Source organism: Phycodurus eques, chromosome 7 (assembly GCF_024500275.1).
Source record: "Phycodurus eques isolate BA_2022a chromosome 7, UOR_Pequ_1.1, whole genome shotgun sequence".
NCBI classification, from domain to species: Eukaryota; Metazoa; Chordata; class Actinopteri; order Syngnathiformes; family Syngnathidae; genus Phycodurus; species Phycodurus eques.
In genome coordinates this window covers 24,733,067-24,748,930 of record NC_084531.1, presented here as the reverse complement: position 1 = coordinate 24,748,930, position 15,864 = coordinate 24,733,067, and the positions used below count along the sequence as shown (strand labels likewise).

At 40.5% G+C, this 15,864-nt stretch overlaps 2 protein-coding genes across 5 annotated transcripts in view; one reads left to right on the top strand and one right to left on the bottom strand.

The window, feature by feature from the left end:
- Positions 1-14,589, top strand: part of hip1 (huntingtin interacting protein 1) — a 48,831-nt gene extending 34,242 nt beyond the window's left edge. For all 4 annotated transcript variants that reach the window (XM_061682628.1, XM_061682627.1, XM_061682629.1 and 1 more), the window contains 17 exons: positions 2,036-2,124; positions 2,203-2,319; positions 3,264-3,365; positions 4,362-4,556; positions 6,041-6,188; positions 6,277-6,363; positions 6,463-6,570; positions 7,142-7,275; positions 7,356-7,466; positions 7,591-7,649; positions 8,613-8,706; positions 9,631-9,731; positions 9,923-10,028; positions 10,132-10,255; positions 10,412-10,473; positions 11,755-11,872; positions 12,709-14,589. In XM_061682628.1, the coding sequence (XP_061538612.1) occupies positions 2,036-2,124; positions 2,203-2,319; positions 3,264-3,365; positions 4,362-4,556; positions 6,041-6,188; positions 6,277-6,363; positions 6,463-6,570; positions 7,142-7,275; positions 7,356-7,466; positions 7,591-7,649; positions 8,613-8,706; positions 9,631-9,731; positions 9,923-10,028; positions 10,132-10,255; positions 10,412-10,473; positions 11,755-11,872; positions 12,709-12,719 (1,766 nt within the window). In that variant the 3' untranslated portion in view covers positions 12,720-14,589. The remainder of the gene's footprint in view (positions 1-2,035; positions 2,125-2,202; positions 2,320-3,263; positions 3,366-4,361; positions 4,557-6,040; positions 6,189-6,276; positions 6,364-6,462; positions 6,571-7,141; positions 7,276-7,355; positions 7,467-7,590; positions 7,650-8,612; positions 8,707-9,630; positions 9,732-9,922; positions 10,029-10,131; positions 10,256-10,411; positions 10,474-11,754; positions 11,873-12,708) is intronic.
- The window catches only part of LOC133405557 (protein yippee-like 2), a 29,149-nt gene continuing 23,742 nt past the window's right edge, over positions 10,458-15,864 (bottom strand). The window contains exon 5 of the mRNA XM_061682632.1: positions 10,458-11,171. Within this exon, the coding sequence (XP_061538616.1) occupies positions 11,043-11,171 (129 nt within the window). The 3' untranslated portion in view covers positions 10,458-11,042. The remainder of the gene's footprint in view (positions 11,172-15,864) is intronic.

Sequence of the window (15,864 nt, the reverse complement as noted above, 5' to 3'; positions counted from 1 at the left end):
GGAAATGCTAAAAAATAAAAAAGAATCAAGCGGAGCACTCAGCACACAACATTTATAGATGTTGGAACTCTGTGCACACATAAGGCGCGCCACATTATAAGGCGCCCTGTCCATTTTGGAAAAAATGCAAGACTTTTAAGTGCGCCTTATGGTCGTGAAAATACAGTAGCTATCACAGGGTATTTTATGACCTGATAATGTGGAGGAAAATGTTAAATGGAAAAAAAAAATGGCTCTGAGCTGTTGACATGTATGTACTAGTGAAGAACATATGTTACAGACACGTGTATATATATAAAGATGTCAAAGAAGGTTTCTGAATTCACAGAATCGGGTGAGAAACAAAATATTGTGGCTAGAAAAGGATACCGGAAAAATAATTTGTCACTGAGCGAAGCACAACCCGTAGAAGCAGAGGCTGTTATACCATAACAAAAATTCTACTACAGTCTTAGCCATACCCTTTTCTTTACTTGAATGTGTACTGGGGGCTTTCGATTAAAACTCTGAGGTCTAGCCCAGGTAATTTCTAATAAAAAATATAAATTAAAAAAAAGATAATTATTTAGTATTCCGACAAAAGTGTTTGTGGATTTTTGAAGAATAAACTATTAAGTTAAAAAAATATATTATGCTTAGGAGTCCTAAAGTGCTTGTAAATTGAGAACTAAGGTAAAAACAAATGTTAAGCAACCAAAAAGAAATGTTGGACCACTTTTGAGTGGGGAAAAAATTATTATTTCAGACAACAAACAAATCAGAACCACTATGAACAAATAAAGCCCTTGACCTCCCCTCTATTTGCTGTTTTTAGAGTTGCAATACACATAATTGGTCTGGACATTTAATGTGTACATGCATGTACAGGGAACCCCCGCATATTCGCAGTTCGGCACCTGTTCACAGTCAAAGGTAACACAAGTAAGCATAAAATGCAGTTTTAATATAGTGATTTTATTTATTAAAGAAAAAAAATATTCCAAGCTACCTAGCCCTGTTTGAAAAATTAATTGCCCCCTGAACCTAAAAGCTGGTTGGGCCCACCTCAGCAGGAACAACTGATATCAGGCGTTTTCTATAACTGGCAATGAGTCTTTCAGCAAGTCGTCCAGGTCCTGAAGGAGAAAATCAGCCCCAGATCATCACGCAACCACCACCATGTTTGACCATTGGTATGATGATGTTCTTTTTTTTTTTTTTTTTTTTTTTATAAACGATGCGTGACATTTACGGCAGACGTAACAAGACAGGCGCCTTCCAAAAAGTTCAACTTTCTTTAGAACTGGCTTTGTAACCCTTTCCAGACTGATGGATGTCAATTACTTTATTTCTCATCTGTTCTTGAGGTTTTTTTTGGATTGTGGCATTTTGTTGCAGCTTTTTCATTTCAATTATTTATTTTTTTTAGATCTTTTGGCCAACTTCATTTTGTCAGACAGGTTCTATTTGAGTGATTTCTTGATTGAGAAGGTCTGGTGGTAATCAGGCTTGGATGTAGTCTTTGAAAATGAACTCAGCTTTCCAAATAATGTGATTAGCCACAGTTAAATCATGATTTAACAACGGGGCATTTACTTTTTTTACACAGGACCAGGTAGCTTTGATTATTTTATTTTTTTTTTCCTCTTAATAATAAAAAAAAATAAATAATAATACTGTTTGAAAACTGTATTTTATGTTTACATGGGCTCTATGTTTGACTGGTGACCAATTCAGGTTTTACACCGCCTCTCGCCCAGAGTCAGCTGAGCTAGGCGCCAGCACACCTTCGAACCTAGTGAGGATAAGCGGTGCGGAAAATGCATGGATGGATCGATATTTATCTTTGTCGGATACTTAGATTTGTTTGATGATCTTAAACATTAAAGGGGAGAAACTATGCAAAAAAAATAAGAATTTTAGAAGGGGGGAATACTTTTTCAGGGCACTGTATAATAAACTGTTGCATGATGTAACTTGTATTTACACATTTGAAAATAATAGGTTAGGTGGCTGACTTAATTGGTTGGTTACTACATCCTTGATCGTTTTGCAGAAAAGGCTCAAGCCAATGAGCAGCGCTATACCAAGCTAAAGGAAAAGTACAGCGAGCTTGTACAAGGCCATGCTGAATTGCTGAGGAAGGTGAGAAAAACACCTTGCTTCATATTAAAAGCTCCGTCTCGTCACCCTAATTGTATGTTTGTATGTGCGTGGCTGCAGAATGCCGAGGTAACCCGGCAGATGACTGTGGCTCGAGCAGCTCAGGATGAAGTGGATGCAGTGAGGAAAGAGATGCAGGACAAGGTGAAGGCTGCCCAAGATTATGCAGACAGACAGGTGGGCATCAAAGTCTGTTTGCGTTGGCTTTTTTTTTTTATTATTATTTTTTTTTAAACCCAATTCATAAATTGGTTCGTGTAAGTTTTATCTCAAGCAATGATTCCCAACCACTGGACTCCGGCACATCATATGTTGTGAGGGATCATCAGGTATGCCGCACAAAGTTATCGCATTTCACTTAAATTATAATTTTCGGATCAATCAAAGGTCCTGTATTTTGCCAAACCAACTTTACCTAGTATTTGGGATGAAATATTAGCTCTCTGGTGCCTCAGTAAACAGGTGAAATATAAATTGAAATGTATTCCTCATTCCTGAGCTCCAGAGGTTTTCATGCCGAGAGGCCTGAAATCAGGTCATTTGAATTTCTCAAGCTTATCTACGTCACTAGGGAAGATCTCCAGCTTCCCTTTCTGTTCTCGAGCCAGCGCTGTCAACATAACAAACAGGTGTGCTCCCACAAGTGGGTATTCTACACGGAGGCAATCAATCAGAGGAAAGGGGGCGGTCTTAGCCAAATATGGACAAAGCGGATACAAAACTGGGTCAAACAGAAGTAACTGTCAGAGGGGCTTTTTCTCAACACTCTTATGACAAAACCAAAGTGTGAAAAATGAAATTGACACTTTTATACTAGGTCCATGTTAGAGAGTCACTCTATGGCGGTCTAAATAGCCAAATATGGGACCTTCAAGATATTTGTCTTTCTTCAATTCCTGCAAATACTTCCATTAAACTGGCCCAGATTTAAGACACACTAAGTAATGTTGTGAGTGAATTGAGACGAGGTCATCTCTATTTCAGTATACTTTTGCATATACCTTTTGTGATGATTTTGTTTGGTGTTGTGCCATGAGATTTTTTTAATTTAAATTATGCCTTGGCTCAATAATGGTTGGGAAACAATGATCTAAAGAAATGTGACATTTTTGTTAATCTAGGAACGAGCACAGTGGGAACGTGTTGACAAGTTGCAGAGAGAGCTGGTGTCCAGCAGGGCCGAGCTGGATTGCCTCAAGACCACCATGGCCTCCTCACAACAGGTCTGTCGTCATTCCTTGGTGGAGCAAAATAAGATAAGATATAAAATTGAGAGATTCAGTAGAGCCTGTATCAGTAGAGCCGACTGTATCAGCAATGTTGCATATACAAAATTAATAAGGATCAGTTTTGATTGTCACTGTCACAAGAGTTAATAATTTAACAGTATCTGTTTTAGTTTTCAGTGGTGAACAGCTCTTATACTGAGAGAGCCATCTTGATCACCCCTTGTCATTCATTCATCTCCATGAGACTTGAGTGTCCAAAATAATGCGGCATCCCTGCTGTGTATGCCTTGTCGGAAATATTGGTGCAAAAATCAGAATAACTGTATTTAGAATAACTGTAATTTGAATTTATGCAGAATTGGAACCTCCAGTTGTCTGAGCTCAGTCCCACTCCATCTGTCTCTTGGCCTCCCACACTTTCGCTAATTAATTTCCTCCATTTCCTCCTAATCTTTACAATGACCTATAGTCCACGTTTTATTGCTTGTATGCCCCCTGTGTCACAACTCTCATTATGTTTTGCCCCTATGCCAATTATTATTTCCCTTCCACTCCCAACCATCCGACATTGGACCATTTGCGCATGCTGTGAGTCACGTTCATATTTTTAATGACCTCATTTCAACGAGTTGCAAACCATGTTCACAACCCCGCTAGGACACACACACACAAGCTTCCAACACTCAGGATCTGATGAAACTTCACTGTGTTGTCATAGTTTGTTTTGCCAAGTTGCACAACCACAAGTTCCGCCTTTTTGTTTGATTGTGGACTTGACTGCCACTCAAAGGTCCTTGTGCCAAGCCGCAAAGTGTAAAATGGCAATGGTGTTACAATCTTGGTTTTGCATTGAAGGTCACTTGTATCGTAAAGTATAGCATCACCACAGCCTCGTATTGTCCTAATCAAGACTTACCATCTAATCATGTTTTTTTTTTTTGATTGCTCATTTATTCTGTAACACACGATTTATTTTGTATTGTTTTGCAGTCCAGTGAGGCACTTGGCACTCAACTAGTTGCCATGGAATCTGAGAAAGCATCACTCGTCGAGTCCTTGTCCAAAGTGGAGGCCGAGCTGGCGGTTCAAGGAGAGGCGCTCGAGCAGGTCAAAAGCTCTTTGGCGAGTGAGCGGGAGAGTGGCGTGAAGACAGCAGAAGCCCTGCAAAACCAGCTCAATGATAAGGTGAAAGGTCAAACTCTTGGCATTAAAATCAGCTGTGTATATAGTCATATTTCTTATTTATGCCATGACTATTTACTCTTTTGGGGTGGCTTCCAAGCGCGCCCTTGCTGATGTACACTGCTTGCATTCACAACCTGGGTTGGAACAGAGAGGAGATAGTTTACAAAAGCACTGTTGCAAGTTGAGCGACTTCCCTAACCCCTCTAGTGACTGTTAAGTAAAAACAACTAGCGATTTTTAGTTCCCGTTAAGACACAAATACATGAGCGGAATCATTTTCTGTAATGATATGAAAAGAGCCCGCTGGTTAGCAATCAGGGTGTCAATTGACAGGTCGACAATACATATCGCCAGCCTCGCCATGCAGTTTGTCCAATTGTTAAATTTAAAATGTTTTTATTTAAGATTAACTTAACCCAAGATGTCAACACTTTGAATTGATGTCAATACTATTCTTAAAAAAAAAAAAAAAAAAAAAAAAATTGCATCGGCCTTCGTGTTCTCACTAATGCCATCAAGGCTTTTAACTCCAGTGAGAGTGGGAATTTGCAAGAATGTGACGTGTCTGCCAATTCCTGCCCGCTTTAGTTACTAAGAAAACCTTGAAGTTAGTAAATATTCAGCTACATATTCTTTGATTATATGTACAAAAGCTACATAATAAACAATCCTAAACGTCGTCATGTACAGTACATGTACTTACTGAGTTGTGAGGTGATCTGAATCCCTTTTTCGGATCTCTTTCACATCAAGAAGTTGATGTATAACGCTTTTACTCTTCGCTACCCTGCCTCCAATGACCCCTGCATGTTGTACATCTCAGCCTTGGTGTACACAGGCTCAAATGAGTAAATCTGTTGCTCTCTGCAATCTGTCAGCGACACGGTTCAATGGTGTGCTGCGCTGTGTTAGCAGGCAAAACGCTACTGGTGCTTCAACATCACTTCTGGTCTGTAACTGATCATGATTTTGCCCAATATGGCTTCCCCTTACAGTGATTAATTATTCTGTTTAATTCATATTGCACTAATGCAATATTAGAGTAATGTGTTTTAACTAGTGCTGGCACTTACAATGTATTTTTGCATGAAAACGTTTTGGTTTTAGTTCCCCTTTGAGTATCGAGTTTACATACTGTATATGTTTTGACAAAGGGGACATTTTTTTGTTTTTCAGGCAGCGCTCATTTTTTACGAATGAAAAACAAGTTTCTCTTATTTTTGTGGAAGTTGGTGAAAGTTAACACTGGGGAAAAACATGCTGGAAAAAAACCCTTTCTGTTCAAACTGTTGTTGAGCATCATGAGAAATAAAGCAAACTCCAGAAGGGGAAAAAAGAAAAAGGAAAACTTATTTAGAATTATGTCCATGTCCTTTGCTTTTTCTGTGAGCAAAGGGTGTTAAAATCAGAAATCGTCTTTTTGTGAAACAAATCGGAAAGGCCATATCGCTCAGCCCTTAGCATGTGTGTTTGTGTGTCCATAGGAGAGCAGGGAGCAAGCGTTAGAAAGCCAGCTGCTAGCGGCCCGCTGGTCCAGTCTGGAGGGAGCTGTGGAAGAGGCAGAGAAGATCATCCAAGACTCACTGGCCCTGATCGATGACCCAGCCCACATCAGCTGCACTAGCTCAGCAGGTTGCTGTACCACCCTCCGCTGCGGGGTGCTAATTATTGTGATTGTGTGTGCGCGTGTGGTGATGTCCAATAATGCATACTTCTGCAGATTACCTGGCATCCAGATGTCAAGCATCCTTAGACTGTGTGGAGCAGTTCCATCCTGCCAGAGACGCCTTTCTAGCTGATGACAGAGGTAAGCACCGTGTCGAATGTAGTCTTACATACCATTCTTCCTGCATGCATAACCCGGAAGGAATTGAGATTCATTCTTGTGTTCAATTATTTTGCACAGGTGTGTCTCAGTTGCTTAAAGTGGTGACCCAATGTGGCCACCTAGTGGGCGACACCATTGTTCAGGGCAGTGCCACCTCCCACATGGTGCCTGTGGAGCAGGCCGATGGTATACGGTTTATTTTGTGTTCCTGTTACTATACGTTATACAGTACAGTAGTCTACACAGGTAGTTGTAAATAAATTTTGAGATTAAAGTTGCTATGTGTGGTTGCTACATGTTACATTTAGAAAAGCCTGCCCATTAAACCATCATGTCACTCTTTTGTAGTCATCACTTCTAAACCCATGCTTCCCAAGCTTTATTGATTCAGGGCACATATTTTACATTGGAAAAATCTCACTGCGCACCACCAAACAGAAATGTCACAAGAAGTATATACGTATGTTGACTGTAGTGGTGGTTGTGGAAGAGCATTTAATTGTTCTGTCTGTCACTATGCTACTAGCATAGATAAATGAACAAAGAAAGATACGTTTGTAGTAGTAGATGGGCCAGGGAGGCCTTATTTTTTTTCACAGATCATTTTACTAATGTACTATTGTCAGGTCAAACTGACAAACATAAAAAACAAAAATGACCAAAAGTGTTTTTTTGGGGGGGGGAATTGCACACTCCTTTAACATGCACTCTGGTTGAAATTGAGAACTTTGGTTGCAATATGTGCACCCTGTAACAGTTCTTTCAGAAAGTGTGAAGGCATGTGGTGCTGAGGCTCTGCTTTTGCTGCGGCACATGAAGAAGGAGGACATAGCAACAGCAGACAACTGTAAGCTGAAAGAGGCTCTCCAGGCCATACTGACTGCAGCAGAGGTCGGTGCCCGTCTAAATGCCGCCTTGTGTGCTAATGAACAATGGCCACAGACCTTTGATGTCTTCAATCTTGGATGCAGAAACTGCATCCTCGGGGTCTGGAGCTGCAGCAAGGAGAGCTGGGAGATCTCGTGGAGCAGGAAATGGCGGCCACTTCTGCAGCTGTGGAATCAGCTGCTGCCAGGATAGAGGTGTGGATGTGTTTGTATATTGAGTAGGGTTTATGAGCGTGCACTTCTTTAGCGTGGGAACAGATCACCGGTTTCACTTTGCAGTCGTGCTGATTTGAAAGTTCTCCTCTGTGTATTTGCACAGGAAATGCTCAACAAGTCTCGAGCAGTTGACACAGGTGTCAAGATGGAGGTCAACGAGAGGTAACAAAGTCAAGCCTCTATTTCACATTAAGATTTAGTTGTCAAGTCTTAAGAGTTAATTTAATTTTTCAATAAAAGACCTTAAAATTTAAATAAATGATCAGAATAATAATGCTCTGCCATTGACTGGTGACCAGTCCACGTTGTACCCTGCCTCTCACTCAAAGTCAGCTGGGATAGGCTGCAGTTACCCAGAACCCCAATGAGGTCAAGCGCTATAGAAAATCGATGGCTGGATGGAATAATAAATTGAATCGGCTATCTTAATATAGCTCTGCTAAAAATACCCTCATCAGAACACACATTTCCTTAAACCAAGAAAACCGAGCCACAGCAGTCTTTGCTATTCTGCTGTGGATCCAAAATTCACAGGCATCCAAAAACTGAGATCAGATTTGATAAAGTGGCATTGTATTGACAACATCTATAGGTAATGTCTTCTCTCTTCCCCCTGAGCAATTCATGTATTCGTAACCCAACAAAAATCCCACTGTTAAAGACAGCGACATCCTTTGGTATTGCCATGGCAATGGGGGAAATTAACTATTTATTTCACCTACATGTAACACAACCAGCTGCTTTACTTCAGAGATCTCTGCATTTAGAACTGCCCGCAGTTCAGTGTTCGAAACTGCTCTAATTATGTAAATATGAGAAGTGAACTGTCGAAGTAGCTCACTAGAGGCGTATGTATGACGTATTTCACCACTTTGACCACAAAATGTTTGTTTCAGCACTTGCTGTAAACATACAAATGTTGTTTTTTTTTGTTTGTTTTTTTTTTTTTAAAAGTCCATTACCATCCTGCGTGTGCCTGACTGTTGTATGCTTCTTTTGTAGAACAAAAAAAATGTCAGTAATATTTGTATGTTTACTTTCTCATTTAGTCCACAAATTATGCAATTTTAGCGCTCTTGACTAATGCTTTTAATGTCTGCGTGTGTATCCTGTCATCCCCTGCAGGATCTTAGCTTCGTGCACAGATCTCATGACGGCCATCAAGGCACTTGTTCTGTCCTCCAAAGATCTGCAAAGGGACATTGTAGAGGGTGGGAGGGTACGTTCTGTTGGTCTTTGTCTCCAGGTTTAGAAGTGCGGTGACTGATTGTGGATGTAGTTTACTTACCCGATGTTGACCTACCAGTCCAATTGTTCATCAGTAACTAACCAATCACTGTAATATAATCATGTCCTTTAATATACTTTTCCTCAATGTGATTTAACTGGTGGAATAATTTCTTTATTCTATAGGAAGAGAGTATAATGCGTCAGTGATATTGCTAATATTTTTGATACTTTGCCTTTATTTTTTTTTTGTTAAAAAAAAGATAGAAAAAAAATTAAGATTTTTTTTTGCTAAATGCAAGAACAAATGGCAGGCACATTTAGGTGTATCTCAATAATTTGGAATATCGTGGAAGAACCAATTTATTTCAGTAGTTCAATAAAAAAAAAAGGAACATTATGTGGATTCAGTACTCACAGAGTGAAGTATTGGCAATATATGTATGTATTTTTTTTAGAATTTTGATTGAATTTTGATTAGCTTACAGCTAATGAAAACCCAAATTTCACCATCTCAAGAAATTAGAACATTAACAAGAAACACATTGATTTTGAATATAGAAATTGGATAATATTCGTCCTTCTGAAAAGTATCTTCGTATGTGATTAATAAATCTGTATAATGAGTTGTTGAAATTAACTACTGAAACAAATGAACATTTATGGTAGTCTCATTCATTGAGAAGATTATTCAGGGGCACCTTTATATGATTAGTCCACTGTAAATGAAAAAAATAAGATTCTACTAATTGATGCAGAAAGGATGTGTGCTGTTATAAATGTAACATAATAAGGCAGTGGGCCGCTGTAGTTTTTTTGGGGGTGGGGTGGGGCGGGGGTGCAAGGGGGGCTCCTGTTGTACAAGAAGTTAAGTAAAGAATGATGATTTGGTGAAGATTGCTTCTTTGTCCACAAGGGCGCAGCATCCACTAAGGAATTCTATGCCAAGAATTCCCGCTGGACAGAGGGCTTGATTTCTGCCGCTAAGGCGGTTGGATGGGGCGCCACTGTCATGGTGTAAGTAACTGCCCTCACCTCTCACTAATTAAATTCCTTCTTAATGACTGAAGTGCAGATGTCAACATTAACAACGCAAGTAATTGTAATCTCTCAAAGCAATGTCGTGAACATTGTTCCCAATGTTAACATTTGTTCTTCACATGAAAGGTGTAATTCACTGTGTTCTATTTCACAATGTGTCATCTCAGGGATGCAGCTGATCTTGTGGTGCAGGGCAAAGGAAAATTTGAGGAGTTGATGGTGTGTTCTCGTGAAATTGCGGCCAGCACAGCGCAACTTGTTGCTGCTTCAAAGGTGAGCCGAAAGTGCAGTCAAATGTGGTCAAACTGCCTTTTAACGTCAAAAGAAGGTGCTCCATGTTTATGTATGCTCCATGTTTTATTGGTGTCCTCCTCAGGTTAAAGCAGACAAAGACAGTGCCAACTTGCGTCGCCTGCAACAGGCGTCTCGAGGTGTCACCCAGGCTACTGCCGCTGTTGTGGCCTCTACCAAGTCCGGGAAGTCCCAAATTGAAGACAAAGGTAAGTACAGTTCAGCGGCTCATGTATGTTGTATTTATTTATTTATTTTTAAGATACAGAGCTTACAATATTGAGAGCCTAACCTTGAATAGTTTGTTATTTTTGGTACTGCATACAAACAATTGACGGCTTTTTTTGTTTCTGATTGCCGAACAGATACAATGGACTTCTCCAGCATGACGCTCACACAGATCAAGCGACAAGAGATGGACGCGCAGGTTGGCAGCAATACACAACATGCAATGCACACAGTGAAAGTCAAACGATAAGCAGACCTGTTGCGGAATGTGGTCATTGTTCCACATTTGAAACTGCATTGTTGTTTTTTTTATCCAGCGGGAAGTTCAACTTAAAGCTAGACAAATACTTCAAACAGTGTGCCTAAGGCTGCCTCTTCCCCCAGAGTGAAAGGAAAACAAAAGTAGCCGGACCGTTGACACACATGCCGGACCGTTGGAGACACACAAACATTAAATAGAGAACTGGTTTTGGAAGAGTGCATTAAGGATATTTACAGTGACCTAGCTTGAGTAAATTATAACTCAAATACAATGAGCCACTGATCAGTCTACTTCATTTTGTTTGGTCTTCTTCCACCTCAGAAAATAAGTGATAATTTCCACACTCAGCTGTCAGAAGGTTGCCAATAAACCTCAAACAAAAAATACATTTGTAATGCAAAGAAATGAAAAAGGCCCGATAAAGAAATGAATTTAGGCTTGTATTAAAATAATGTGTGTTTGCATATTTTCCCTTCCAAAAACATGTTGGGCTAATAATTGAAGACTCAAAATTCTTTGTAGGTGTGAATGTGAGTGTAAATGGTTTGTCTTATGTGCCCTGTGATTAATTGGCAACCAGTCCAGGGTGTACACCGCCTCTTGCTCAATGTCAGATGGGATAGACTCCAGCTCACCTGTGATTGCAAAAGAGGACAAGCAGAAGAAAATAGATGGATGGAAAAAATAAAACAAGTGTTAAGAAATGCCCAGATGAAATGACAATATGCTCCCTAGTGGCTGCGAGAAATGACGAAGAAAAAGTCTAATATTTTGGAGTCTTTGACTGCATTTGAGTCAGTGTGGCAATAGTGCTGTTAAAAAGAATACAGGGAATCAGAATGAAAGGAGACCGATAGTGAAGGCACACAACAGTATGATTGTGAATTCTTGTTTCTCAGCTCTCGTATGTTTTTTTTTTTTTTTTTTTTGGGCCAATATGTTAGCGAGTCGCCGGCAATGTGTGATGTAAAGCAACACCACAAGAGCCGTGAATCTCGGTCAAAACAGTCACCCCGAAAAAGCTCCTTTGTCTCGGCCCAGATCATAATTTCCTGTATATGACTCGTAAAAATAATAAACCATTTAGGGTGGTTGGTTTTCCACTGTTTGTTAGAGGAAATATTGTAACAAGAGTGTTTTTGTGCTCCCCTTGCGCGTGTGTGTGTGTGTGTGTGTGTGTGTGTGTGTGTGTGTGCGCGTGTGTGTTTGTTCATACAGGTTCTGGTGCTGGAGCTAGAGACACGCCTGCAGAAAGAGCGCGAGCGTCTCGGGGAGCTGAGGAAGAAACACTACGAGCTGGCGGGGGTAGCAGAAGGTTGGGGGGCCGACGAGGAGGGTGAGGGCAGGACACTATTAATGTTTCCCAATGTTAATCGAGCCAAGGCACATCATTTCAATCAGATATCTGACGGCGCACAACGAAAAGTCTCACAAAAAGTGGATGCACAGGTTAATTATGTAGCTTCTGCCATCGAGTGGAAAAGCATTTACTGTAATTGTACTGCCTGTCACTATATGTCGCTGGCATAGATAGTTGAGCACATAAAAAAAGAAAAAAACATCCATGTTAGGTTCATTGGAGACTCTAAATTGGCTGTAGGTGTGAAATATTGCCTGTCTATATGTGCCCTGCAATCGGCTGGCGACCAGTCCAGGGTGTACCGATTTATCGCCCAAAGTCAGCTTGGAGCTCCAGCTCAACTGCGATCCTAATGAGTTCTAGAAAATTAATGGATGGATGGTGGCCATCACCACATTTTACTCTTTACCATCACTGGTACTCTTGTAGTGGCATCACAAAGAAACACAACACAAAGAAAAAAAGAAAAATCAAAAAGTATAACACACTTGTAGAGTTAGCTGACTGAGCTCAGGTTCTTACAATATATGTATGTACACTGTTTACAGTAACTTACTGGCAACACTATTACCAGTAAGTTGCTGTAAACTTGAATTAAAGCAACTTACTGGCAACAGAGAAGTCTTTCAAGGCAGTTTTTTTTTTTGTTTTTGTTTTTGTTTTTTTTTAAATTTTCCGTGTCTGTATGTGCCCTGCGACTGACTGGCGACCAGTTCAGGGTGTAGTCCGCCTTTCGCCCAAAATCAGCTGGGATGGGCTCCACTGTAGAAGAAACTTAAACGTCGCTGTGTTTCTCCCCTTCCTCCCCGCAGGCTCAGGTTGACTGCACCCCGTCATGTCCTCCGGCCGGAAGAAACTTGTATTTATACACTCTTCTCCATCTCTGTCTCGCTAGATTTTCCACTCTTGTTCGTTCGTTTGTTAATCAAGCCAAATGACACGGTGCTTGCTCTCTAAACCTGATTCTTCACACCCATGTCTGGGGTCTTCCACATGGACAGCGCCAAGGGCTCAGCCACGAGGAACAAGGCTTGGATGGAAGGACAACTCGACTTCACAGCATCACGTCTCCTCCTCAGTGTGTGTGTCTGTGTGTGTGTGTGTGTGTGTGTGTGTGTGTGTGTGTGGAGCAGTACACCACTTATTTATTATCTGTGCTCCTTGCTGCAAATTTGTAGCAAACACACACTACCAGAGGAGTTGCATTCAAGACAAGACGAGCACAAGTTCCAATTCTCGAAACAACAAGGGCGAGGTCTGAGCCCCCCAAAATCACGTCAGCGGAACAAAGAGGACTAAAAGAAGCCTCTGGTAGTAGAGTGCTAACAAGCTGCAGGTGCCAGAGGTCAGTTTGACGTACAGTAGCTCACTACTTGTTAAGTAGACTGGACTGTCTGCCTTGCACCTTTGTAACAAACCTGACTGTTAAATCATGCCTGAACCTCCATCCCATTTAGGTTCAATAGAAACCAGCTCCAAACTGCCAAGAAGGCTAACAATCCTTATAGTAAACTGTAAGCAGCACACACAAGTGATTATTTGACAATTATAGTCAGTAACTGTAATTAGGAGGAGTTTATGTAGCTAAAAAAGCAACAACGCATTGGGCTCTGCTGCCTTCTCAGTCCAATATTTCTACAGATTTATTCCTGTAATCAAATGTCGTTTTTATAAAGCTGCCTCCTTTTTTTTTTAATTTTTTTTTTTAAAAGATTTGCCAAACTAGCGAGCTAGAGCTTCAACAGCACGCTTTGGTGGATCAAGGCGCACAATTAGCCGACATGTCCTGAAATGTTGAATCTGTTTTTAAGATCGTAACATCATAACTGTGTTTTACGCCCCATGAAACTGTCACTACCTGTTGCCCTGTAAATACATTTTTGGAAGCACAGGTTGAGAAAATCCAGAGTGCGTTTCCTGTGAGGATGCCACACTGAAGCGCGTGTCCTTAGCTTTCGCAGGCCATGTAGCGGTCATGACTTTCACTGTCATCGAAGGTCACAGACCTTCAACAGCATCAAGATGTCTCACTGAGTCGGCCTTCATTCACTTAGAATAAGGAATACAAAGCGGTGCAGGCAGAAACCAACAGATGTCATCTTTTTGTTCTACAACAGTGAGGCTCATCATGACCATGTTGTCTGGGTGTGATGGATGATCTTTGTGTGTCTTAAACCTAATTTGGGCGCACATAGTCGGAGGTGTTTCATAGACGCTGATCAAACAGTATTTGCTGATAATTCTTAAAACATCTTCCTTGGATCAGATGATGTAGTTTTTAGAAAAGGTTTGTGTTAAATGATATGTAAGGCGAATGATCAGGCAAGTGTTACTGCAGTGCTGTTGTTCCTGTATTTAATACTTCATCGCGCATACTTATTGAGAATAATTCAAATGGGGAATGCTTTTAAAAGGGGATACATGGTGACAATAATTCAGAGGAGAGGAAACAAACCGCATCTTGAGTGATGAACGCTTGTATTTTTGTCCAAATATTCTTTTATTAACCTGTCTCTAGTCCACCGTCGTACCAGCTCAGCCAGCCTTTCAAACTGCCTCACACTGTAGTTAAACAAACTACTCACTCGCATAGTGACATTGACATGTCTTTGTATCATGTACTAAACCTATGTTGGTGGGTTTGTTTTTATTTTTTCAGTTTTTAAAAATAAATATTTCAATTTGTTAATACAGTCACGGGCGTGTGTGATTTTTTTTATTTGAATTCTGCATTCTTTGTGTGTGTGTGTGTGTGTGTGTGTTTGCGTTTGTTTTTCCAGATAATATTTTTCTTTTTTTTTGCCCCGGTCCGCATACAATAACCACTATGACTGATATCATGCTTTAGTGTTCTAATGAATCTACCTAGTAAAGCAATGAGGAGTCTCAAAGAAAATTGCATGAGGATGATCATGCCTGCTTCATCTTTTTGGAAATGATGATTGGCAATAAGTTCATGCCCAAATCAAAACTGAGCCAAATTTTAATGCACCTTTATTGATTTTTAGGGGTGCAGTTCGTTTCGCACTAAAAGCATCGACTCATTTTAAGTGCTTGTTTGGTTTTAAAGTCTAGATGCTGCCGTATTAGAGAGACAACTTTATGGGCTTCCTGTTGCTCAAGCATTGTGTCATCTGAAAACACTGGTGAGAATACAGAAACCCCCAATCTTTTGTAAAATTTGCTCCAGGCTCATACTGTATATCCTTGCTGTTGTCTACTTCATTCACTGTCACTGAGTGAGTATAGCCTTAATTAAAGCGACCATCCACAACAATTTTTTGTAAAATAAATAATTTTTACCCAATCCACTCCAAAAGTAGATGACAGAATGCTGATTAAGACTATCCGCTTCTGACACATCTTGCTGTATTTTTCAATATGTATTGATATTTAGTGACTATCCTATACGTTCCCACGCCAGACCACTTAAATGACGTAGCTGAAATTGTATGTATTTTACCTATGAACGAGCAGGCCCGTATATGGACAGCGCGCAGGTCGACGAGCCATAGAGAAAGGAGGCGTGCATAAAAGCATTACAGTTATTTATATGGATCTCTGTGTATGAAGGCCAGCCAATTAGGTTACTTTATTTTGGCCACCGTGACAATCAAATCTGACCGATATGGAGCACTTTTACTTTCTATTTATTGTCTCGGGCCAGCCGTGGGGTGCGGCACCTCTTGGCGCGGACGCTCCCCATAATTGGCCTTTCCGCATCTGGTTCCTCAGTCCCAAGCCATGTAAACTATACTCACAGTTAGCATATATGCATTTGTTTGTATGTCTTTGCTAACTTGTCGTTACGGAGTCGCATTTTGATGTAAACACAACTGACTGCCGATTCTGTTTATGCGTGTGAAGCTCGAAATCTCGTATATAAAACATGCATGAGCGGGTGCCTCACCTCCCAAACCCAAAGTGAACCAGAACCATTTCTTTATTTCAGTGGTTCTTCCAGGGGA